This window comes from Pseudophryne corroboree, chromosome 6 (assembly GCF_028390025.1).
Source record: "Pseudophryne corroboree isolate aPseCor3 chromosome 6, aPseCor3.hap2, whole genome shotgun sequence".
Lineage (NCBI taxonomy): Eukaryota > Metazoa > Chordata > Amphibia > Anura > Myobatrachidae > Pseudophryne > Pseudophryne corroboree.
Window position 1 is genome coordinate 188322124 of NC_086449.1, and position 26202 is coordinate 188348325.

Consider the following 26202-nt stretch of genomic DNA (forward strand, 5'->3'; position numbering starts at 1 on the left):
TCGCTAGATTGTCATCTTGCAGTACCAATGTTTTTTTATGATCTTTTTGATCTGATGTGCTTGATCTGAGTATTGGGTGATGAATAGTGGTTCCTCGATTTGCGCAGAGCCGGCCCTAACCAATATGATGCCCTAGGCAAGATTTTGGCTGGTGCCCCCTAGCACCGCCGCTAGTTCTGCAGGACATGCCTGTCATGAGTCAGCTGGCAGCTCTGCTAACGTTGGGGCACCTTTTGTTTATGAAAATGCGTCTTATTTGCATTACTATGTGGCAAGGATGCACAAGTAGCTTCTGCTGATTAAAATTATATGCAGCATTCCTATATTCTGTGTGCGACTGCGGCTGTATCTGCATACGAAATCCTATATTACAGTGATTTCCAGGAATACACTGCAACGTAGCATTTCGTATGCAGATACAGCCTCAGTTACACACAGAATATAGGCATGCTGCATATCATTTTAATCAGCAGAAGCTGCTGGTGCCCCTAAACATACCAAATGCCCTAGGGCCGGCTCTGGATTTGCGTAATCTGTTTTGGCTTTTCTTTGTAGTTTAGAAAACTGGGGGCAGATGTATTAACCTGGAGAAGGCATAAGGAAGTGATAAACCAGTGATATGTGCAAGGTGATAAAGGCACCAGCCAATCAGCTCCAATATGTAAATTAACAGTTAGGATCTGATTGGCTGGTGCCTTTATCACCTTGCACATATCACTGGTTTATCACTTCCTTATGCCTTATCCATTGGAGGTCATTCTCTGACAAATGATATGCACCTAGCATAAGGCTGGTGCCAGTTTCAATAGTGCAACAATATCGTGGACGGACTGGGTCGCAGGAAGACCGGCCCGCTTGCCGCTGGGCCAGTCTCGTTGTGCCCTCAGTGGCTGCCGGTCATCACTCCATTAGGGCGACTACTGCGTAGGGATGGCCATCGACCATCGATGATTCTAAATCATCGATGGTCTGTGACCGATGTCACATATTTTTACCATCGATGGGAGAGTACCAGATGGTTTCCCTTCATCAATGGCTAGGCCTAAACGAATATTTATTTATTTTTTATTACAAGATGCCGAGAGACGGAGCATAGCTCCGCCCCAGACATCCGCGAAGCCCCGCCCCCGGCTGTGATTGGCCCCCGGACCTTTCACAGCAGCAATGGCCATTGAGGAGAGAAACCATCGATGGTCTCCTATAGCATAATTAGAGACAATCGATGGCCACTCTCAGTTTCGCCATCGACGACAACCATCGATGGCGAACACACCGATGGCCATCCCTACTGCCGCGATCTGAGGAGCTTTCGCTCTGGTCAGGCAGCGTTAGCTCCGCCTCCTCATCAAACCGCACCTCCTGGCCTCAGACTGCTTGCTATTGGTCTAGGTGGAGTGAGTCTGTCAATCATTCCAGCGATGACACAGAGGGAGGATAGGCTGGCAACCGGGTCCCGGACCCGAACATTGAGGTCTGCTGCTCAGCTCTGGCGTCGTCGTGCATGTTGCAGCTGTGTATCTGAGCGCGCCTGACACGGTAAGCGGAGTGCTGCCCCGTCCCCTCCTCTCTCCCTCTGATAATGCCAGTGCCGAGTGCTGGCCCCGCCCCCTACCTGTATGCCTTCTAAATTGATTTCCGCCTCCCGGTGACGGGGAAATGGGACTCTGATACGTCATCGCCCGGCGCTGTTTCCAAGCCGCGTTACTAAGGGCCTGGTCGCAGTTTTGTTGACGTCCGAGCATTCGACTGGAATCGGCGCGAAAACACAGGGAGGGAGACTGGATCTGTCCGTGTGACTGGAGCGGGGCAGCAGGTGACAGCGGGAGGAGCGGAGGCGCCGGAATGGGGATCCGTCATAGACTGACAGGCGAGACTCTGCTATAACAGGTACATGTCCCTCTGCCAGCACCGCTGTGTCCTCCTGCTTATTATATATCTCTACTGCCGCCATTACACTAGGGTGAGAAAGCACTGAGCTGTCCGGTGTGGCTCTGTATGAGGGGAGACACAGGTTCTGACTTATAACACATTACTGTGCTTAGGCTGACCATATTATCACTTTAAACTGGGACACTCATGAATTACACAGGTTCTGTGGCTGGCTGACTACAAGCCTGCATTTCACCTGGTTTTAAGCAGCCACAGAACCTGCATAATTCATGAGTGTCCCAGGTTAAAGGGATAATATGGTCAGCCTATAGCTGTATTGCACATAGTGCGGGTATTATACATCCTATACGTGTACTGTAGGTCAGCCCAACACTAAGCAATGACATTATATATACTATATGCACAGCACATGCTGTAGTTATTATTAGTGATGAGCGGGTTTGGTTCCTCGGAAACCGAACCCCCCCCGAACTTCACCCATTTTACACGGGTCTGAGGCATACTCTGATTCTCCCGTATGGCTCGGTTAACCCGAGCGCGCCCGAACGTCATCATCCCGCTGTCGGATTCTCGCGAGATTCGGATTCTATATAAGCAGCCGCGCGTCGCCGCCATTTTCACTCGGGCATTGGAAATGTTAGGGAGAGGACGTGGCTGGCGTCCTCTCCGTTTATTAATGTTGATGCAAATATTTGTGCTTATTCCTTAATTGTGGGGACTGGGGAGCAGCTGTATTATATAGGAGGAGTACAGTGCAGAGTTTTGCTGACAGTGACCACCAGAATACGTTGTCTGCCTGGAAAAAACTTCATATCTGTGCTCAGTGTGCTGCATATATCTGTGCTCACACTGCTTTATTGTGGGGACTGGGGAGCAGCTGTATTATATAGGAGGAGTACAGTGCAGTTTTGCTGATAGTGACCACCAGTATACGTTGTCTGCCTGAAAAACACTCCATATCTGTGCTCAGTGTGCTGCATATATCTGTGCTCACACTGCTTTATTGTGGGGACTGGGGTCCAGCAGTATTATATAGGAGGAGTACAGTGCAGAGTTTTGCTGACAGTGACCACCAGTATACGTTGTCTGCCTGAAAAACACTCCATATCTGTGCTCAGTGTGCTGCATATATCTGTGCTCACACTGCTTTATTGTGGGGACTGGGGAGCAGCTGTATTATATAGGAGGAGTACAGTGCAGTTTTGCTGACAGTGAACACCAGTATACGTTGTCTGCCTGAAAAACACTCCATATCTGTGCTCAGTGTGCTGCATATATCTGTGCTCACACTGCTTTATTGTGGGGACTGGGGAGCACCAGTATATTATATAGGAGGAGTACAGTGCAGAGTTTTGCTGACCAGTGACCACCAGTATACGTTGTCTGCCTGAAAAACACTCCATATCTGTACTCAGTGTGCTGCATATATCTGTGCTCACACTGCTTTATTGTGGGGACTGGGGAGCACCACTATATTATATAGGAGGAGTACAGTGCAGAGTTTTGCTGACCAGTGACCACCAGTATACGTTGTCAGCCTGAAAAACGCTCCATATCTGTGCTCAGTGTGCTGCATATATCTGTGCTCACACTGCTTTATTGTGGGGACTGGGGACCAGCAGTATTATATAGGAGGAGTACAGTGCAGAGTTTTGCTGACAGTGACCACCAGTATATATAGCGGTACGGAAGGCCACTGCTCTACCTACCTCTGTGTCGTCAAGTATACTATCCATCTAGATTCTATACCTGTGGTGCATTTTAGTGGTGCATTTTAGTTTTGCAGTTTGCTGACAGTGACCACCAGTATATATAGCAGTATGGTACGGAAGGCCACTGCTCTACCTACCTCTGTGTCGTCAAGTATACTATCCATCCATACCTGTGGTGCATTTCAGTTGTGCGCAGTATATATAGTAGTAGGCCATTGCTATTGATACTGGCATATAATTCCACACATTAAAAAATGGAGAACAAAAATGTGGAGGTTAAAATAAGGAAAGATCAAGATCCACTTCCACCTCGTGCTGAAGCTGCTGCCACTAGTCATGGCCGAGACGATGAAATGCCATCAACGTCGTCTGCCAAGGCCGATGCCCAATGTCATAGTAGAGAGCATGTAAAATCCAAAAAACAAAGTTCAGTAAAATGACCCAAAAATCAAAATTAAAAGCGTCTGATGAGAAGCGTAAACTTGCCAATATGCCATTTACGACACTGAGTGGCAAGGAACGGCTGAGGCCCTGGCCTATGTTCATGGCTAGTGGTTCAGATTCACATGAGGATGGAAGCACTCATCCTCTCGCTAGAAAAATGAAAAGACTTAAGCTGGCAAAAGCACAGCAAAGAACTGTGCGTTCTTCTAAATCACAAATCCCCCAGGAGAGTCCAATTGTGTCGGTTGCAATGCCTGACCTTCCCAACACTGGACGGGAAGAGCTTGCGCCTTCCACCATTTGCACGCCCCCTGCAAGTGCTGGAAGGAGCACCCGAAGTCCAGTTCCTGATAGTCAAATTGAAGATGTCACTGTTGAAGTACACCAGGATGAGGATATGGGTGTTGCTGGGGAGGAAATTGACAAGGAGGATTCTGATGGTGAGGTGGTTTGTTTAAGTCAGGCACCCGGGGAGACACCTGTTGTCCGTGGGACGAATATGGCCATTGACATGCCTGGTCAAAATACAAAAAAAATCACCTCTTCGGTGTGGAATTATTTCAACACAAATGCGGACAACAGGTGTCAAGCCGTGTGTTGCCTTTGTCAAGCTGTAATAAGTAGGGGTAAGGACGTTAACCACCTCGGAACATCCTCCCTTATACGTCACCTGGTCCGCATTCATCAGAAGTCAGTGACAAGTTCAAAAACTTTGGATGACAGCGGAAGCAGTCCACTGACCACTAAATCCCTTCCTCTTGTAACCAAGCTCCTGCAAACCACACCACCAACTCCCTCAGTGTCAATTTCCACCTTACACAGGAAAGCCAATAGTCCTGCAGGCCATGTCACTGGCAAGTCTGACGAGTCCTCTCCTGCCTGGGATTCCTCCGATGCATCCTTGAGTGTAACACCTACTGCTGCTGGCGCTGCTGTTGTTGCTGCTGGGAGTCGATCGTCATCCCAGAGGGGAAGTCGGAAGACCACTTGTACTACTTCCAGTAAGCAATTGACTGTCCAACAGTCCTTTGCGAGGAAGATGAAATATCACAGCAGTCATCCTTCTGCAAAGCGGATAACTCAGGTCTTGTCAGCCTGGGTGGTGAGAAACGGGGTTCCGGTATCCACCGTTAATTCAGAGACAACTAGAGACTTGTTTGAGGTACTGTGTCCCCGTTACCAAATACCATCTAGGTTCCATTTCTCTAGGCAGGCGATACCGAAAATGTACACAGACCTCAGAAAAAGAGTCACCAGTGTCCTAAAAAATGCAGTTGTACCCAATGTCCACTTAACCATGGACATGTGGACAAGTGGAGCAGGGCAGACTCAGGACTATATGACTGTGACAGCCCACTGGGTAGATGTATTGCCTCCCGCAGCAAGAACAGCAGCGGCGGCACCAGTAGCAGCATCTCGCAAATGCCAACTCGTTCCTAGGCAGGCTACGCTTTGTATCACCGCTTTCCATAAGAGGCACACAGCTGACAACCTCTTACGGAAACTGAGGAACATCATCGCAGAATGGCTTACCCCAATTGGACTCTCCTGGGGATTTGTGACATCGGAAAACGCCACCAATATTGTGCGTGCATTACATCTGGGCAAATTCCAGCACGTCCCATGTTTTGCACATACATTGAATTTGGTGGTGCAGAATTATTTAAAAAACGACAGGGGCGTGCAAGAGATGCTGTCGGTGGCCCGAAGAATTGCGGGCCACTTTCGGCATTCAGCCACCGCGTGCCGAAGACTGGAGCACCAGCAAACAGTCCTGAACATGCCCTGCCATCATCTGAAGCAAGAGATGGTAAGGAGGTGGAATTCAACCCTCTATATGCTTCAGAGGATGGAGGAGCAGCAAAAGGCCATTCAAGCCTATACATCTGCCCACGATATAGGCAAAGGAGGGGGAATGCACCTGACTCAAGCGCAGTGGAGAATGATTTCAACGTTGTGCAAGGTTCTGCAACCCTTTGAACTTGCCACACGTGAAGTCAGTTCAGACACTGCCAGCCTGAGTCAGGTCATTCCCCTCATCAGGCTTTTGCAGAAGAAGCTGGAGACATTGAAGGAGGAGCTAAAACAGAGCGATTCCGCTAGGCATGTGGGACTTGTGGATGGAGCCCTTAATTCGCTTAACCAGGATTCACGGGTGGTCAATCTGTTGAAATCAGAGCACTACATTTTGGCCACCGTGCTCGATCCTAGATTTAAAACCTACGTTGTATCTCTCTTTCCGGCAGACACAAGTCTGCAGAGGTTCAAAGACCTGCTGGTGAGAAAATTGTCAAGTCAAGCGGAACGTGACCCGTCAACAGCTCCTCCTTCACATTCTCCCGCAACTGGGGGTGCGAGGAAAAGGCTAAGAATTCCGAGCCCACCCGCTGGCGGTGATGCAGGGCAGTCTGGAGCGAGTGCTGACATCTGGTCCGGACTGAAAGACCTGGCAACGATTACTGACATGTCGTCTACTGTCACTGCATATGATTCTGTCACCATTGAAAGAATGGTGGAGGATTATATGAGTGACCGCATCCAAGTAGTCAGACAGTCCGTACGTATACTGGCAGGAAAAAGAGGCAATTTGGAGGCCCTTGCAGAAACTAGCTTTATTCTACCTAAGTTGCCCTCCCTCCAGTGTGTACTCCGAAAGAGTGTTTAGTGCAGCCGCTCACCATGTCGGCAATCGGCGTACGAGGTTACTTCCAGAAAATGTGGAGAAGACGATGTTCATCAAAATGAATTATAATCAATTCCTCCGTGGAGACATTCACCAGCAATTGCCTCCAGAAAGTACACAGGGATCTGAGATGGTGGATTCCAGTGGGGACGAATTAATAATCTGTGAGGAGGGGGATGTACACAGTAAAAGGGGTGAGGAATCGGAGGATGATGATGAGGTGGACATCTTACCTCTGTAGAGCCAGTTTGTGCAAGGAGAGATTGATTGCTTCTTTTTTGGTGGGGGCCCAAACCAACCAGTCATTTCAGTCACAGTCATGTGGCAGACTCTGTCGCTGAAATTATGGGTTCGTTAAAGGGTGCATGTCCTGTTTATACAACATAAGGGTGGGTGGGAGGGCCCAAGGACAATTCCATCTTGCACCTCTTTTTTTCTTTAAATTTTTTTTGCATCATGTGCTGTTTGGGGACAATCTTTTTGAAGTGCCATCCTGCCTGACACTGCAGTGCCACTCCTAGATGGGCCAGGTGTTTGTGTCGGCCACTTGTGTCGCTTAGCCATCCAGCGACCTCAGTGCAAATTTTAGGACTAAAAATAATATTGTGAGGTGTGAGGTGTTCAGAATAGACTGAAAATAAGTGGAAATTATGGTTATTGAGGTTAATAATACTATGGTATCAAAATGACCCCCAAATTCTATGATTTAAGCTGTTTTTGTGGGTTTTTTGTAAAAAAACACCCGAATCCAAAACACACCCGAATCCGACAAATAATTTTCAGGGAGGTTTTGCCAAAACGCGTCCGAATCCAAAACACGGCCGCGGAACCGAATCCAAAACCCGAAAAATTTCCGGTGCACATCACTAGTTATTATACAGGACTCATACACTGTAAGCAGTTTTGCCAGCTCTGAATAACGACTGATGCGTGAAAACCCCAAAACAAGTGCATATCCAGAGACGGCCTTAAGTAGTTTGTTGACCTAGGCCAGATTTTAGCTGGTGCCCCCTATCACCGCTGCTAGCATCGCCTCTGACCCAGCACCCCTCTCCCAGCACAGCTGACATCACCCAGCAGCACAGACCACAGTAGCGGCTAGCCACAACCATCACCCATAATCCTCATTTTGGTGGCCTGTGCCAGCAACAGCATTAGTGCCCCCACTTCTCATCTTTAAATAGGGACACAGTGCTCCGAAGTTGCGCTCCCAAAAAAAGGCATGTTCTTACTGGGAAGGGGCATGACCACACAATAGTACCCCCAATTCAAATTACACCACACAGTAATGCAATCTTATTCACATTACTTCATAAGATAGTTGTATCCACTTTGCACAGTCTACACGTATCCTCACATGTCTTCTCATTCTTCACTTGCCCTTCCTCTCGACCCCGGTTCATCATTGCTGTGTGACCATATCATACAGCCCACCAAGAACCTTTGCAATCTGGTGGACAACTATGCAATAGATAGCACCTATCCTTGTGTATCCATGCCTATTTCTCTATAGATTGTAAGCTGCGAACAGGGCATTCCTACCTCTGACTGTTTGTTATTACCCAGTTTTGTTTATCATTGGTATTTCCAATTGTAAAGTGCAACGGAATTTGCTGCGCTATATAAGAAACTGATGATAATAATATAGTGCCCCTTATTCATGTTATGCCACACAGTAGTACACCTTATACCAGTGACATGCAGTGAGATGAGGCAGAGCCTTTCTTGTCATATTCCATATATGCCACAGTGTTGACTATATAAAGTATATGAAAAATATAAAGACTATATATTATAAATGTATTCTTTGTATTATTTGAATGTTATAGGCAAAACTGTGGAGTAAGAAGTCTGTCAGGTAAGGCAGCGCCACCCCTGCCTACCTTTCTCTGTCGTCCTAAGTGGATGCTGGGGACTCCGTCAGGACCATGGGGATTAGCGGCTCCGCAGGAGACAGGGCACAAAAGTAAAAGCTTTAGGATCAGGTGGTGTGCACTGGCTCCTCCCCCTATGACCCTCCTCCAAGCCTCAGTTAGATTTTTGTGCCCGGCCGAGAAGGGTGCAATCTAGGTGGCTCTCCTAAAGAGCTGCTTAGAGTAAAAGTTTTGTTAGGTTTTTTATTTTCAGTGAGTCCTGCTGGCAACAGGCTCACTGCATCGAGGGACTTAGGGGAGAGAAGTGAACTCACCTGCGTGCAGGATGGATTGGCTTCTTAGGCTACTGGACACCATTAGCTCCAGAGGGAGTCGGAACACAGGTCTCACCCTGGGGTTCGTCCCGGAGCCGCGCCGCCGACCCCCTTGCAGATGCCGAAAAGTGAAGAGGTCCAGAAACCGGCGGCAGAAGACTTTTCAGTCTTCATAAGGTAGCGCACAGCACTGCAGCTGTGCGCCATTGTTGTCAGCACACTTCATAGCAGCGGTCACTGAGGGTGCAGGGCGCTGGGGGGGGCGCCCTGGGCAGCAATGATAGTACCTTATTCTGGCTAAAAATACATCACATATAGCCCCTGGGGGCTATATGGATGTATTTAACCCCTGCCAGGTCTCAGAAAAACGGGAGAAGAAGCCCGCCGAAAAGGGGGCGGGGCCTATTCTCCTCAGCACACAGCGCCATTTTCCCTCACAGAAATGCTGGTGGGAAGGCTCCCAGGCTCTCCCCTGCACTGCACTACAGAAACAGGGTTAAAACAGAGAGGGGGGGGCACTTATTTGGCGATATGAATATATATATTAAAATGCTATAAGGGAAAAACACTTATATAAAGGTTGTCCCTGTATAATTATAGCGTTTTTGGTGTGTGCTGGCAAACTCTCCCTCTGTCTCCCCAAAGGGCTAGTGGGGTCCTGTCCTCTATCAGAGAATTCCCTGTGTGTGTGCTGTGTGTCGGTACGTGTGTGTCGACATGTATGAGGACGATGTTGGTGAGGAGGCGGAGCAATTGCCTGTAATGGTGATGTCACTCTCTAGGGAGTCGACACCGGAATGGATGGCTTATTCAAGGAATTACGTGATAATGTCAACAGAGACGGCCGGCAAACAAAATAGTACCTGTCCAGGCGTCTCAAACACCGTCAGGGGCTTTAAAACGCCCATTTACCTCAGTCGGTCGACACAGACACGGACACTGATTTCAGTGTCGACGGTGAAAAAACAAACGTATTTTCCTTTAGGGCCACACGTTACTTGTTAAGGGCAATGAAGGAGGTGTTACATATTTCTGATACTACAAGTACCACAAAAAAGGGTATTATGTGGGGTGTGAAAAAACTACCTGTAGTTTTTCCTGAATCAGATAAATTAAATGAAGTGTGTGATGATGCGTGGGTTTCCCCCGATAGAAAATTATTGGCGGTATACCCTTTCCCGCCAGAAGTTAGGGCGCGTTGGGAAACACCCCTTAGGGTGGATAAGGCGCTCACACGCTTATCAAAACAAGTGGCGGTACCGTCTCCAGATAGGGCCGTCCTCAAGGAGCCAACTGATAGGAGGCTGGAAAATATCCTAAGAAGTATATACACACATACTGGTGTTATACTGCGACCAGCGATCGCCTCAGCCTGGATGTGCAGAGCTGGGGTGGCTTGGTCGGATTCCCTGACTAAAAATATTGATACCCTTGACAGGGACAGTATTTTATTGACTATAGAGCATTTAAAGGATGCATTTCTATATATACGAGATGCACAGAGGGATATTTGCACTCTGGCATCAAGAGTAAGTGCGATGTCCATATCTGCCAGAAGATGTTTATGGACACGACAGTGGTCAGGTGATGCAGATTCCAAACGGCACAAAGAAGTATTGCCGTATAAAGGGGAGGAGTTATTTGGGGTCGGTCCATCGGACCTGGTGGCCACGGCAACTGCTGGAAAATCCACCGTTTTTACCCTAAGTCACATCTCTGCAGAAAAAGACACCGTCTTTTCAGCCTCAGTCCTTTCGTCCCCATAAGAGTCATATCTGCCCAGGGATAGAGGAAAGGGAAGAAGACTGCAGCAGGCAGCCCATTCCCAGGAACAGAAGCCTCCACCGCTTCTGCCAAGTTTCTCAGCATGACGCTGGGGCCGTACAGGACCCCTGGATCCTACAAGTAGGATCCCAGGGGTACAGATTGGAAAGTCGAGACGTTTCCCCCTCGCAGGTTCCTGAAGTCTGCTTTACCAACGTCTCCCTCCGACAGGGAGGCAGTATTGGAAACAATTCACAAGCTGTATTCCCAGCAGGTGATAATCAAAGTACCCCTCCTACAACAAGGAAAGGGGTATTATTCCACACTATGTTGTGGTACTGAAGCCAGAAGGCTCGGTGAGACCTATTCTAAATCTGAAATATTTGAACACTTACAAAGGTTCAAATCAAGATGGAGTCACTCAGAGCAGTGATAGCGAACCAGGAAGAAGGGGACTATAGGGTGTCCCGGGACATCAGGGATACTTACCTCCATGTCCCAATTTGCCCTTCTCACCAAGGGTACCTCAGGTTCGTGGTACAGAACTGTCACTATCAGTTTCAGACGCTGCCGTTTGGATTGTCCACGGCACCCCGGGTCTTTACCAAGGTAATGGCCGAAATGATGATTCTTCTTCAAAGAAAATGGACGACCTCCTGATAAGAGCAAGGTCCAGAGAACAGTTGGAGGTCGGAGTAGCACTATCTCAAGTAGTTCTACGACAGCACGGGTGGATTCTAAATATTCCAAAACCGCAGTTGTTTCCGACGACACATCGGCTGTTCCTAGGGATGATTCTGGACACAGTCCAGAAAAGGGTGTTTCTCCCGGAGAAGAAAGCCAGGGAGTTATCCGAGCTAGTCAGGAACCTCCTAAAACCAGGAAAAGTGTCAGTGCATCATTGCACAATGGTCCTGGGAAAAATGGTGGCTTCTTACGAAGCGATTCCATTCGGCAGTTTTCACGCAAGAACTTTTCAGTGGGATCTGCTGGAAAAATGGTCCGGATCGCATCTTCAGATGCATCAGCGGATAACCCTGTCTCCAAGGACAAGGGTGTTTCTTCTGCGGTGGCTGCAAAGTACTCATCTACTAATGGGCCGCAGATTCGGCATTCAGGAAGGGTCCTGGTGACCAGGGATGCCAGCCTGAGAGGCTGGGGAGCAGTCACACAGGGAAAAAATTTCCAGGGAGTGTGATCAAGTCTGGAGAATTCTCTCCACATAAATATACTGGAGCTAAGGGCAAGTTACAATGCTCTAAGCTTAGCAAGACCTCTGCTTCAAGGTCAGCCGGTATTGATCCAGGGGGACAACATCACGGCAGTCGCCCACGTAAACAGACAGGGCGGCACAAGAAGCAGAAGGGCAATAGCAGAAACTGCAAAGATTCTTCGCTGGGCGGAAAATCAGGTGATAGCACTGTCAGCAGTGTTCATTCCGACGCCCGGGAGAGTGGGGATTTCATCGGGAAGTCTTCCACATGATTGTGAACCATTGGGAAAGACCAAAGGTGGACATGATGGCGTCCCGCCTGAACAAAAAACTGGACAGGTATTGCGCCAGGTCAAGAGACCCTCAGGCAATAGCTGGGGACGCTCTGGTAACACCGTGGGTGTACCAGTCAGTGTATGTGTTCCCTCCTCTGCTTCTCATACCCAAGGTACTGAGAATTATAAGACGTAGAGGAGTAAGAACTATACTCGTGGCTCCGGATTGGCCAAGAAGGACTTGGTACCTGGAACTTCAAGAGATGCTCACAGAGGACTCATGGCCTCTGCCGCTAAGAAGGGACTTGCTTCAGCAAGTACCATGTCTGTTCCAAGACTTACCGCGGCTGCGTTTGACGGCATGGCGGTTGAACGCCGGATCCTAAGGGAAAAAGGCATTCCGGAAGAGGTCATTCCTACCCTGGTCAAAGCCAGGAAGGAGGTGACCGCACAACATTATCACCACATGTGGCGAAAATATGTTGCGTGGTGTGAGGCCAGGAAGGCCCCACGAAGAAATTTCAACTCGGTCGATTCCTGCATTTCCTGCAAACAGGAGTGTCTATGGGCCTCAAATTGGGGTCCATTAAGGTTCAAATTTCGGCCCTGTCGATTTTCTTCCAGAAAGAATTGGCTTCAGTTCCTGAAGTCCAGAAGTTTGTCAAGGGAGTACTGCATATACAACCCCCTTTTGTGCCTCCAGTGGCACTGTGGGATCTCAACGTAGTTCTGGGATTCCTCAAATCACATTGGTTTAAACCGCTCAAATCTGTGGATTTGAAATATCTCACATGGAAAGTGACCATGCTGTTGGCCCTGGCCTCGGCCAGGCGAGTGTCAGAATTGGCGGCTTTGTCTCACAAAAGCCCATATCTGATTGTCCATTCGGACAGGGCAGAGCTGCGGACTCGTCCCCAGTTTCTCCCTAAGGTGGTGTCAGTGTTTCACCTGAACCAGCTTATTGTGGTACCTGCGGCTACTAGGGACTTGGAGGACTCCAAGTTGCTAGATGTTGTCAGGGTCCTGAAAATATAGGTTTCCAGGACGGCTGGAGTCAGGAAAACTGACTTGCTGTTATCCTGTATGCACCCAATAAACTGTGTGCTCTTGCTTCTAAGCAGACGATTGCTAGTTGGATGTGTATTACAATTCAGCTTGCACATGCTGTGGCAGGCCTGCCACAGCCAAAATATGTAAATGCCCATTCCACAAGGAAGGTGGGCTCATCTTGGGCGGCTGCCCGAGGGGTCTCGGCTTTACAACTTTGGCGAGCAGCTACTTGGTCAGGGGCACACCCTGACTGAGGAGGACCTTGAGTTCTCTCATTCGGTGCTGCAGAGTCATCCGCACTCTCCCGCCCGTTTGGGAGCTTTGGTATAATCCCCATGGTCCTGACGGAGTCCCCAGCATCCACTTAGGACGTCAGAGAAAATAAGAATTTACTTACCGATAATTCTATTTCTCGTAGTCCGTAGTGGATGCTGGGCGCCCATCCCAAGTGCGGATTGTCTGCAATACTTGTACATAGTTGTTGTTACAAAAATCGGGTTATTATTGTTGTGAGCCATCTTTCAGAGGCTCCTCTGTTATCATGCTGTTAACTGGGTTTCATATCACAAGTTGTACGGTGTGGTTGGTGTGGCTGGTATGAGTCTTACCCGGGATTCAAAATCCTTCCTTATTGTGTACGCTCGTCCGGGCACAGTATCCTAACTGAGGCTTGGAGGAGGGTCATAGGGGGAGGAGCCAGTGCACACCACCTGATCCTAAAGCTTTTACTTTTGTGCCCTGTCTCCTGCGGAGCCGCTAATCCCCATGGTCCTGACGGAGTCCCCAGCATCCACTACGGACTACGAGAAATAGAATTATCGGTAAGTAAATTCTTATTTTTCTGCACATCTCTGATCAAACCTCACCAATTTCCAACATTATGTACTGCTGCACCTTTGTATAATGCCCACATGAACCATAGGGCTCATGTATTGCGTACAAATCTGGTTCTGCTACTAGCCAGAGCCGTTTACTAGAGGCGGATTTAGGACTCAGGCCTCCCCTAGGCACAATAATATTGGCCACCCCCCCATTCACAACTACACTCGATCTCCATGGTCACCATCCCCAGTACATATGACTGCAGTAGAGGAGACCCCGAGAACCTGCCCATAGAACTCCCAGCATGCACACACCCCTGATCCTGCTTAACAACCCTCACCTCCCTCTTCTTGTTGCCATTGGCCTCGGGCACCTGTTCCAGCTGCTCTGTGAGGGCAGCTCTGACTCCCAGAGGGATGCCGTGCTCCCATTAGCAACCATTGGTCATGCCTTTGATGGCGTCCTCCTCGACGTTCAGCACCAGGGAGTCCTTCCATAAGTTTGCAGACACTTTATAGCAGCGCTTTGGCACTTGCACCTCCTGCCAGCTGTCCTTCTGTTACTAGGTGCCCAGTACTTCCACCGCTACAGCCATATTTCCTGGTACCCCTCCCTGTGACTCCCCACCCATGACCTGATCAACAACTGCTTTGATGCAGGGGAAAGGCTGTTGTGCCGTGCCACCCCTAGGCACATGCCTAGTGGGAAATCTGGCATTGCCATTTACCTTAACGCATAGACATGCCTTGTACACACAATGCCAAACAGTAGTTGCGCCCCTTATATACATAATGCCCCTTACATATAAATCACATATTATTACACCCCAACCTTGCACAACACTCACCTGTCCAATAAAACTGACCTCAGTTTGCCTTCACTGAGCAGATATTGAAGCCTGGGCCAGCTACAGATCATCAGTCAGTGGAGGCTTAGCCTGCTGAACTCCACAAAGGCCCATGTGACACGTCCCCTGTTCATCGCTGCAGGGGGCATGCCAAGCTGAAAGTGGATGCGCTGCTGCTCCATCTTCTCCTGCGGTCGCTCCCAGAAAGCTATGCGCGAGAATATTGCCCATTACATGTTATGGCCCACTTATTAATGCCCTTTACACATAGGTTTATACAAAGTAATGTCTCTTTACACGGAGGTAATGCCCCTTTACACATGGGTAATGCCTTCTCTCTCCCTTCCCAACTCACCGCCTCCTGTGTCCCTCCAGCAGCAAGGCTTAGTGCCAGACTGGCTGCAGCGAATGGGTAAGTGCTGCTGCTCCTGCTCCAGTCCTCCATCCTTTCTCCCCCACGGCCGCTCCCACAATGCCATTCATCGTCACTCCCGGCACTGGTATTCTGGCGGACTGGGACTTGCAGAGAGAGGGAGGGACATTGGCGTAATTACATTACAGTGTAATGACTGTGCGCAAGAACAGGCGGGCGCCGTCTAATGCCTACAAACCGTCGCTCTCAGGCTGAGCTGGTCCTAGGCTTGCAATGCAGGCCTCAAGTCATTACAAATACTATAGGAGTTTGCCTATGCCCAGAGCTGGTTCTGTGCATATCATTAAAAAAAGCCAGCATTTCTAACTCTCTATTATGTATAAAAATATAAAACCCCAGTTTCACTTAATTAACTCCTCTTCAATTCATACTAAATTAAACACACTGCTCATACTGAAATAATCACCCTCCCCCTGTTATTATATAATAAACTGCCCCAATACATACCCAATATACAAAGAGTTGTGGTATACCAATAGCGCTATTTAACATGTGCTCACACAGAAAAACAATATCTTACATCAATAATGATATCCTTCTTGCAGTTTTAGTTGAAGGAAAATGCTGTGAGTAGACAGGACACAGATCAACTGTGGGCTTGTGTCTCCGATGTATTCTCCTTATAGGAGGATGGAAATCACCTTCAAATATTCCAAAAACAAATGGACATGGTGCAAGTACAGCCAGGCATTTGAAAAAACGTGATTTAATAAAAACAGGACACTCACAAACAATTTAAAAACATAAGCATGTAACCACTATTGTGGGTTAGGACATAGCACCAGACATCCACACCGTTACCCTCCCAGATCTTCAACAGGAAAGCAGGTCAGAGCACCGGAAACTCCACACCACTGGTAACGGGAAGCTGTGCTGGTCAGAGATAGTCCCCAAATACGTCAGTCACCACGCCTGAAGCTTTTCGGACCTTAGTCCTTCCTCAGAGGCATCCTCTGAGGAAGGACTAAGGTCCGAAAAGCTTCAGGCGTGGTGACTGACGTATTTGGGGACTATCTCTGACCAGCACAGCTTCCCGTTACCAGTGGTGTGGAGTTTCCGGTGCTCTGACCTGCTTTCCTGTTGAAGATCTGGGAGGGTAACGGTGTGGATGTCTGGTGCTATGTCCTAACCCACAATAGTGGTTACATGCTTATGTTTTTAAATTGTTTGTGAGTGTCCTGTTTTTATTAAATCACGTTTTTTCAAATGCCTGGCTGTACTTGCACCATGTCCATTTGTTTTTGGAATATTTGAAGGTGATTTCCATCCTCCTATAAGGAGAATACATCGGAGACACAAGCCCACAGTTGATCTGTGTCCTGTCTACTCACAGCATTTTCCTTCAACTAAAACTGCAAGAAGGATATCATTATTGATGTAAGATATTGTTTTTCTGTGTGAGCACATGTTAAATAGCGCTATTGGTATACCACAACTCTTTGTATATTTGATCATTTCGAGACCAGTGAAGAGTCTCTTTTTGGTGTACTAAAGCTGCAATTTACGATTGGCGCTGTCTGTGAATTACTCCCTTGGTCCAATACATACCCAGTAAACCTCCTCCATTCACAATCTCTTTACATTCTATTAACCCCACCCTCTCCAGTTCACACTTTATACACTCACCTGTGCTGAATCTTCTTTCCTGCAGAGAAAAAAAAAAAAAAACCCCAACACAGCAAGGATATCCTTAAAACCTGCACTGTAATGGTGGAGTTTCAGAAACTATGCCATATGCAAGTTACATTGTTTTTAAATCGCATTGTTTCTCTCTAGCCCCCCTGCTCTGTCACAAAAAGGACAGCATATTATTCTGCTTACACCTAATAACAACTTCATGAAGCTCATTTTCCCAACCTGCTCTAGGTGTCTCCAGCATTCCTTGTTTTTTGCACCTGCCACTGAGGGCCGACCATTGCATGTCTGACCTAATGCTTCATTATTCATTACCTCTGCTGTTCTAACGTCCGTCTTTTCACAGTATGGCTGCTCTGCCGCAAAACAATCTCCAGAAGCAGCTGGAACTGTTCTCTACTAAGGTGACTGGGAACAAGCTCTCACTGCATAAGTCTAAACCTAGGTGAGTGTCATTTGGTTATAATGAAATGGAGGTTTATCCTCCTTTTGTCAGTACTGCACACATATGCTGATTACTCCTTCATTCAAACTTGATGTCGGCTCCAGATTTGGGAAGGGAGAGTGTATAACCCCTTTAAGGAGTTTCATGGTGCACCTGTCACCACTATGACATAATGGTAGTGTAGAGGAGCGGGTTCCCGATGATAGGTCGACATGCATTAGGTGGGCAGGTTCTAAAGTTTGACAATGGTCGACACAGGTTTTTGTTTTTACTTTTCATCACTTACCATCCATGTGAACTACGTTTGGGAATGGTAACCTGTGTGGAGCGCAGCAATAGTGGAGTGAGGCACCTTGCCCAAAGCATGGAGAGCGTACACATTTACACTTATTTGGCCTACATTTGGTTAAACATTAAAAATTACACCCCCCAAAAAACTTGTGTCAACCATTTCCTTGTCGATCTTTTGTACTGTCTTATCTTTTGTCCATGTCGACCATATGGTGTTGACCTATTGACTGTCTACCTAATTATGGTCGATCTAATGAGGAGATCGGTGCAGTTTAAGAAATTAACCCATACATGTCTCAGTGGCCAGTTGTTTTTTATTTTCCTGAAGAATTACGTTTGCTTTCACAACGTTTATATAAATCATAGTATTGTCGTGTTTTGGATACTATGTAATTCCTCTAAAAAAGTGTTTATGATTCCCTAGTTACAATATCTTATCTGTTTCTGCAGCGGGGTACACTGTGTTTCACAGGAAATACATCGGGGTGTAGAGCGGGATCTTGGATCCAGAGGCACCATGAGGCAAAGCTTTGACTGTCCCAGGATGCATTGGGGCCTACTCTATAACCCCGCCTCCAGGTACTGAGAGCTCAGTTTCTAGTGGTGCCTGCAGGCAGAAGGTCACCTAACAGAAGGGCTGCACTGAGCAGCCCTGAAAAAGCTACAGAAGACTTCAAGGGATGCAGCACTGTTATGTCAGGGTGACATTCAGTGCTGCATCTCCGTTACCTCCCACGCGCCGTTGCATACTCCTGCGGCTCAAATCCCGGGTACTTGCAGCGGAGACGCTCCGGCTTAGGAACACGGTCGCAGACGCTCTCCTGGTTCGCGTGGCTGCTACGAAGGGAGGAGGTAAGAGGGTCCACCAGGCAGGACCCGCCACTAAATTGCGTTCCTGTCGCAGTCTAGGGAGACGGACTGCGACGCTGTTACCGAGCAGGGACCCAACTATATCCGCCAGGGCATAGGAGTACAGGTCGGGTGTACTAACGCCCCTATTGGTAAGGCTCTGTAGTACTGGCTTTGAGGCCCAGCATAGGGGAGTAGGCGCTTGACCTGTAGCCCCTCCTCTGGCCCAGGGCGCCATTTCCTTGCAGATTTCTCACCCTGGATCTGCCTAACACTCTTCCATGTTCTGAGCATAGCTGCTACTGGTCTCTGGGATTGCAGGGCAAAGTCTCCCCTGTAAAGCCGCCTGTCCACAGTGCTGAGGCTTTACAGACACTTGAGTATTCTACATGTCTTGTTACAGACAGCGTTAGTTAAGAAAGAGTATACCTATTTCATATTATATTGTACGAGTATTCTGATATATACCTCTGGTCTAGGGCCATGCTGTGATATATACAGTTGTGCTCATAAGTTTACATACCCTAGCAGAATTTGTGATTTTCTGGCCATTTGTCAGAGAAAATGAATGATAACTCACAAACTTTTCTTTCACTCATGGTTAGTGGTTGGGTGAAGCCATTTATTGTCAAACAACTGTGTTTACTCTTTTTAAATCATAATGACAACAGAAACTACCCAGATGACCCTGATCAAAAGTTTACATACCACAGTTCTTAATACCGTGTATTGCCCCCTTTAACATCAGTGACAGCTTGAAGTCTTTTGTGGTAGTTGTGGATGAGGCTCTTTATTTTCTCAGATGGTAAATCTGCCCATTCTTCTTGGCAAAAAGCCTCCAGTTCCTGTAAATTCTTGGGCTGTCTTGCATGAACTGCACGTTTGAGATCTCCCCAGAGTGGCTCAATGATATTAGAGTGGCCATCTCAGAAGACTGAGATGGGCACTCTAGAACCTTCACTTTTACCCGTATGTCGCTTGTGTGCACTGCGGTGCATGCGCAGAAATGCAGATTTCTCTAACGTCCTAGTGGATGCTGGGAACTCCGTAAGGACCATGGGGAATAGCGGGCTCCGAAGGAGGCTGGGCACTCTAGAAAGATCTTAGACTACCTGGTGTGCACTGGCTCCTCCCACTATGACCCTCCTCCAAGCCTCAGATTTCGTGCCCGGCCGAGGTTGGATGCACACTAGGGGCTCTCCTGAGCTCTTAGAAAGTTATAGTCTTAGAATTTGTTATTTTCAGTGAGACCTGCTGGCAACAGGCTCACTGCAGCGAGGGACTAAGGGGAGAAGAAGCGAACTCGCCTGCTTGCAGCCGGATTGGGCTTCTTAGGCTACTGGACACCATTAGCTCCAGAGGGATCGACCGCAGGCCCAGCCTTGATGTTCGGTCCCGGAGCCGCGCCGCCGTCCCCCTTACAGAGCCAGAAGCAAGAAGATGGTCCGGAAAATCGGCGGCATGAAGACATCCTGTCTTCACCAAGGTAGCGCACAGCACTGCAGCTGTGCGCCATTGCTCCTCATACACACTTCACACTCCGGTCACTGAGGGTGCAGGGCGCTGGGGGGGGCGCCCTGAGGCAGCAATAAAAACACCTTGGCTGGCTAAAATACCTCAATATATAGCCCCTGGGGCTATATATGAGGTAAATACCCCTGCCAGAATCCCATAAAAAGCGGGAGAATAGGCCGCGAAAAAGGGGCGGAGCCTATCTCCTCAGCACACTGGCGCCATTTTTCCCTCACAGCTCGGCTGGAAGGAAGCTCCCTGGCTCTTCCCTGCAATTCTACAGTACAGTAAGAGGGAAAAGAGAGGGGGGGCATTAAAATTGGCACTGTATACAGTATATTATATAAAAAGCAGCTATTAGGGACATAACTCAGTTAGTCCCTGTGTATATATATATATATATATATAGCGCTCTGGTGTGTGCTGGCATACTCTTACTCTGTCCCCCCAAAGGGCTTTTGTGGGTCCTGTCCTCTGTTTGAGCATTCCCTGTGTGTGTGGAGTGTGTCGGTACGGCTGTGTCGACATGTTTGAGGAGGATAATGATGTGGAGGGGGAGCAGATGCCTTTAGCAGGGATGTCACCCCCTGGGGGTCAGACACCTGAGTGGATGGTATTATGGCAGGAAATGAGTGCACGTATAGACTCCTTACATAAAAAATTTGACGACATGCCGACTGTGGGACAGCCGAGTCTTCAGCTCGTGCCTGTCCAGGTGTCTCAAAAGTCATCAGGGGCTCTGAAACGCCCGTTATCTCAGGTGGCACAAGTAGATGTCGACACGGATACTGACACCAGTGTCGACGACGATGAGTCAAATTTAATGCCCGTTAAGGCCATTCACTGCATGATTGAGGCAATGAAAGAGGTGTTAAATATTTCTGATTTACATCCAGGTACCACAAAAAAGGGTATTATGTTTGGGGAGAAAAAACTACCTGTAGTTTTTCCCCCGTCAGATGAATTAAATGAAGTGTGTGAAGAAGCGTGGGCTTCCCCTGATAAGAAATTGGTAATTCCTAAGAAGCTACTAATGGCGTTCCCTTTCCCGCCAGAGGATAGGTTACGTTGGGAAACACCCCCGAGGGTGGATAAAGCGCTCACACGTTTGTCTAAAAAGGTGGCACTACCGTCCCAGGATACGGCCGCCCTTAAGGAACCTGCTGATAGAAAGCAGGAGGCGATCCTGAAGTCTGTATATACACACTCAGGCATTATACTCAGACCAGCTATTGCGTCAGCATGGATGTGCAGTGCTGCCGCTGCGTGGTCAGATAAACTGTCAGAAAATATTGACACGTTAGACAGAGACACGATCCTGCTAACAATTGACCATATAAAAGACTCAGTCTTATACATGAGAGATGCACAGAGGGAAATCTGCCGACTGGCATCTAAAATAAGTGCATTATCTATCTCTGCTAGGAGATGCTTATGGACTCTCCAGTGGACTGGAGATGCAGATTCCAAAAGGCACATGGAAGTCTTGCCTTATAAGGGGGAGGAATTATTTGGGGATGGTCTCTCCGACCTAGTTTCCACAGCAACGTCTGGGAAGTCAGCATTTTTACCCCATGTCCCCTCACAGCCTAAGAAGGCGCCATTTTATCAGGTTCAGTCCTTTCGGTCCCAGAAAAACAAGCGGGGAAAAGGAGGGTCTTTTCTGTCAAGAGGCAGAGGCAGGGGAAAAAGGCTGCAGCAAACAGCAGGTTCCCAGGAACAAAAGTCCTTCCCCGCTTCCTCTTCCAAGTCCGCCGCATGACGGTGGGGCTTCACAGGCGGAGCCAGGTACGGTGGGGGCCCGCCTCAGGAATTTCAGCGATCAGTGGGCCCGCTCACAGGTGGATCCCTGAATCCTTCAAATAGTATCTCAGGGATACAGGCTGGAATTCGAGGCGACTCCACCCCGCCGTTTCCTAAAATCCGCCTTGCCGATTGCTCCCTCAGACAGGGAGGCGGTGCTAGCAGCGATTCACAAGCTGTATTCCCAGCAGGTGATAATCAAGGTACCCCTACTTCAACAAGGCCGGGGTTACTATTCCACACTATTTGTGGTGCCGAAACCGGACGGTTCGGTGAGACCCATTTTAAATTTGAAATCCTTGAACACATACATAAAAAAATTCAAGTTCAAGATGGAATCGCTCAGGGCGGTTATTGCAAGCCTGGACGAGGGGGATTACATGGTATCCCTGGACATCAAGGATGCTTACCTGCATGTCCCCATTTACAATTCTCACCAGGAGTACCTCAGATTTGTGGTACAGGACTGCCATTACCAATTCCAGACGCTGCCGTTTGGACTCTCCACGGCACCAAGGGTATTTACCAAGGTTATGGCGGAAATGATGATACTCCTTCGAAAAAAGGGAGTTTTAATTATCCCATACTTGGACGATCTCCTAATAAAGGCACGATCCAAGGAACAGTTGTTAGTGGGAGTAGCACTATCTCAGGAAGTGCTGAGCCAGCACGGCTGGATTCTGAATATCCCAAAGTCACAGCTGGTCCCCACGACACGTCTAATGTTCCTGGGAATGATTCTGGACACGGCCCAGAAAAAAGTGTTTCTCCCGGAGGAGAAAGCCAGGGAGTTGTCTTCTCTAGTCAGAGACCTCCTAAAACCAAAACAGGTATCGGTGCATCACTGCACGCGGGTCCTGGGAAAGATGGTAGCTTCTTACGAAGCAATTCCATTCGGCAGGTTCCATGCCAGACTATGGTCAAGTCAGGAGACTGCCCTTCACATAAATATTCTGGAACTAAGGGCCATTTACAATGCCCTAAGTCAAGCAAAATCCCTGCTCCTACACCAGCCGGTGCTGATCCAGTCAGACAACATCACGGCAGTCGCCCATGTGAATCGACAGGGCGGCACAAGAAGCAGGACGGCGATGGCAGAAGCCACAAAAATTCTCAGATGGGCGGAGAATCATGTACTAGCACTGTCAGCAGTGTTCATCCCGGGAGTGGACAACTGGGAAGCAGACTTTCTCAGCAGGCACGACCTCCACCCGGGAGAGTGGGGACTTCATCCAGAAGTCTTCCAAATGATTGTAAATCAATGGGGTCGTCCACAGGTGGACATGATGGCGTCCCGCCTAAACAAAAAACTAGAGAAGTATTGCGCCAGGTCAAGAGACCCTCAGGCGATAGCTGTGGACGCTCTAGTGACACCGTGGGTGTACCGGTCAGTTTATGTGTTCCCTCCTCTACCTCTCATACCAAAGGTATTGAGAATAATAAGAAAGCGAGGAGTAAACACAATTCTCGTGGTTCCGGATTGGCCGAGAAGAGCGTGGTACCCGGAACTTCAAGAGATGATCTCGGAGGACCCGTGGTCTCTGCCGCTCAGACAGGACCTGCTGCAGCAGGGCCCCTGTCTGTTCCAAGACTTACCGCGGCTGCGTTTGACGGCATGGCGGTTGAACGCCGGATCCTGAAGGAAAAGGGCATTCCGGAGGAAGTCATTCCTACGCTTATTAAAGCCAGGAAAGATGTTACGGCAAAGCATTATCACCGCATATGGCGGAAATATGTTGCTTGGTGCGAGGCCAAAAAGGCCCCAACAGAGGAATTTCAACTAGGTCGATTTCTGCATTTCCTGCAAGCAGGAGTGAATATGGGCCTAAAACTGGGCTCCATTAAGGTACAGATCTCGGCTCTGTCGATTTTCTTTCAAAAAGAACTAGCTTCAGTACCTGAAGTTCAGACATTTGTGAAAGGAGTGCTGCATATTCAGCCCCCATTTGTGCCTCCTGTGGCACCTTGGGATCTCAACGTGATGTTGAGTTTCTTAAAATCACATTGGTTTGAGCCACTAAAAACCGTGGATCTGAAATATCTCACGTGGAAAGTGGTCATGTTATTGGCCTTGGCTTCAGCCAGGCGAGTGTCAGAGTTGGCGGCTTTATCATGTAAAAGCCCTTATCTGATTTTCCATATGGATAGGGCAGAATTGAGGACTCGTCCCCAGTTTCTCCCTAAGGTGGTGTCAGCGTTTCACCTGGACCAGCCTATTGTGGTGCCTGCGGCTACTAAGGATTTGGAGGACTCCAAGTTGCTAGACGTTGTCAGGGCCCTGAAAATATATGTTTCCAGGACGGCTGGAGTCAGAAAATCTGACTCGCTGTTTATCCTGTATGCACCCAACAAGCTGGGTGCTCCTGCTTCTAAGCAGACTATTGCTCGTTGGATTTGTAGTACAATTCAGCTTGCACATACTGTGGCAGGCCTGCCACAGCCAAAATCTGTCAATGCCCATTCCACAAGGAAGGTGGGCTCATCTTGGGCGGCTGCCCGAGGGGTCTCGGCTTTACAACTTTGCCGAGCAGCTACTTGGTCAGGGGCAAAACACGTTTGCTAAATTCTACAAATTTGATACCCTGGCTGAGGAGGACCTGGAGTTCTCTCATTCGGTGCTACAGAGTCATCCGCACTCTCCCGCCCGTTTGGGAGCTTTGGTATAATCCCCATGGTCCTTACGGAGTTCCCAGCATCCACTAGGACGTTAGAGAAAATAAGAATTTACTCACCGGTAATTCTGTTTCTCGTAGTCCCATCCCAAGTGCGGTTTATCTGCATTACTTGTACATAGTTATTGTTAACTAAATCGGGTTATTGTTGAGCCATCTGTTGAGAGGCTCTATCGTTTCATGCTGTTAACTGTGTTTTCATATCACGAGTTGTACGGTGTGATTGGTGTGGCTGGTATGAGTCTTACCCGGGATTCAAAATCCTTCCTTATTGTGTACGCTCGTCCGGGCACAGTACCTAACTGAGGCTTGGAGGAGGGTCATAGTGGGAGGAGCCAGTGCACACCAGGTAGTCTAAGATCTTTCTAGAGTGCCCAGCCTCCTTCGGAGCCCGCTATTCCCCATGGTCCTTACGGAGTTCCCAGCATCCACTACGGACTACGAGAAACAGAATTACCGGTGAGTAAATTCTTATTTTTTAGCGTGATCGCTGCGCTGCGAACAATGGCAGCTAGTGATTAACTCTTTTGTACTCTGTCTGGCTTCATCGTACTAATTGCCTGATTGTTGCTTTGTTACAATGTCTAACAATAAGGGAAATAAAGCTCCTGTAAGTTGCAAGGTATGCTCCAGAGGTTTACCTGAGGGGGAAGTATTGTGTGATGGTCTGTGTTCTAAATATTATACACCTCCCAGTCAGCCTGCAGCTCCTGTCACTACAATGGATCCTCCCTGGGCTATATTCATTACCCTCCTGAGGACTCTGGTGGACCGTTTAGCCCCCCTTATGGGACCTCCGGTGCCTATGCCACCACAAGTTGTCCCTATAGTAAATCTGCCTTGGGCGGAGAATTTGTCTACCCAGCTGCAGCAGTTTAATCAGTCTTTGGTTAGACAGAAATCTACCCCAGGTCACTCCCGTGTCTCTGCTTCCTCTTCACAATCCACTAACCTCTCGGATGTTTCATCTGATGAGGAGGGGGAGCATACGTTCCTGTCAGACTCTGAATCGAGCGTTACTGACGAGGATTCTACCATACAGGTTGATGTCCCTGCCCTGGTGGATGCTATTAAGCAGATCCTAGAAATCACTGAGTATGAGGATTCCATTACAGTGGCCAAGAAAACTGATATGTTTAAACAACAGAAGGTGGTAAATTCCCGCTCCCTTAACAGGCTTTGGCTCGCTACCCTCTCCCTGTAGAGTTATGTAGTAAGTGCCGGTGGATTCTCATGTCACCCGTCTCGTTGTGTCGTCTACTCTGCCTGTCACCACTGTCACCTCCCTGAAGGAACCGACAGATAAGCTTGTGGAGGGATGCCTGAAATCTATATATTCCCTCGCAGGGGCCATTCATAGGCCCACCATAGCTGCCTCTTGGGCCGCAAAGGGTATTGAGGCGTGGATTCAGGATGAGTTGCCCGAGGATATTTCTGACAATACCTGTCTCACATCTGCACCGCCGCCTGTTACATTCAGGAGGCATCCTCTGAGGCAGGGGTATGGGCAGCCAAAGCGTCATGCATGTCTGTCTTGGCTCGCCGCATACTGTGGTTAAGGTTGTGGAAAGTGGATTTGGACTCCAAGAAGACCTTGGAGGTACTCCCCTTTTCGGGGGACATTTTATTTGGAGAGGACCTGAATAAAATAGTGTCTGAATTAGCAGCTGCTAA

The 26202-nt window shown here is 48.4% G+C and overlaps 1 protein-coding gene across 3 annotated transcripts in view; it reads left to right on the forward strand.

Moving 5' to 3' along the window:
• Positions 1 to 1295: 1295 nt before the first annotated feature.
• The window catches only part of BLM (BLM RecQ like helicase), a 188562-nt gene continuing 163655 nt past the window's right edge, over positions 1296 to 26202 (forward strand). For 2 of the 3 annotated variants that reach the window (XM_063925478.1, XM_063925480.1), the window contains exons 1-2: positions 1297 to 1887; positions 17303 to 17401. In XM_063925478.1, coding sequence (XP_063781548.1) covers positions 17304 to 17401 — 98 coding nt within the window. In that variant the 5' untranslated portion in view covers positions 1297 to 1887; position 17303. Of the gene's footprint in view, positions 1888 to 17302; positions 17402 to 26202 lie in introns of all 3 variants that reach the window. The other variant, XM_063925479.1, reaches the window with a different exon arrangement.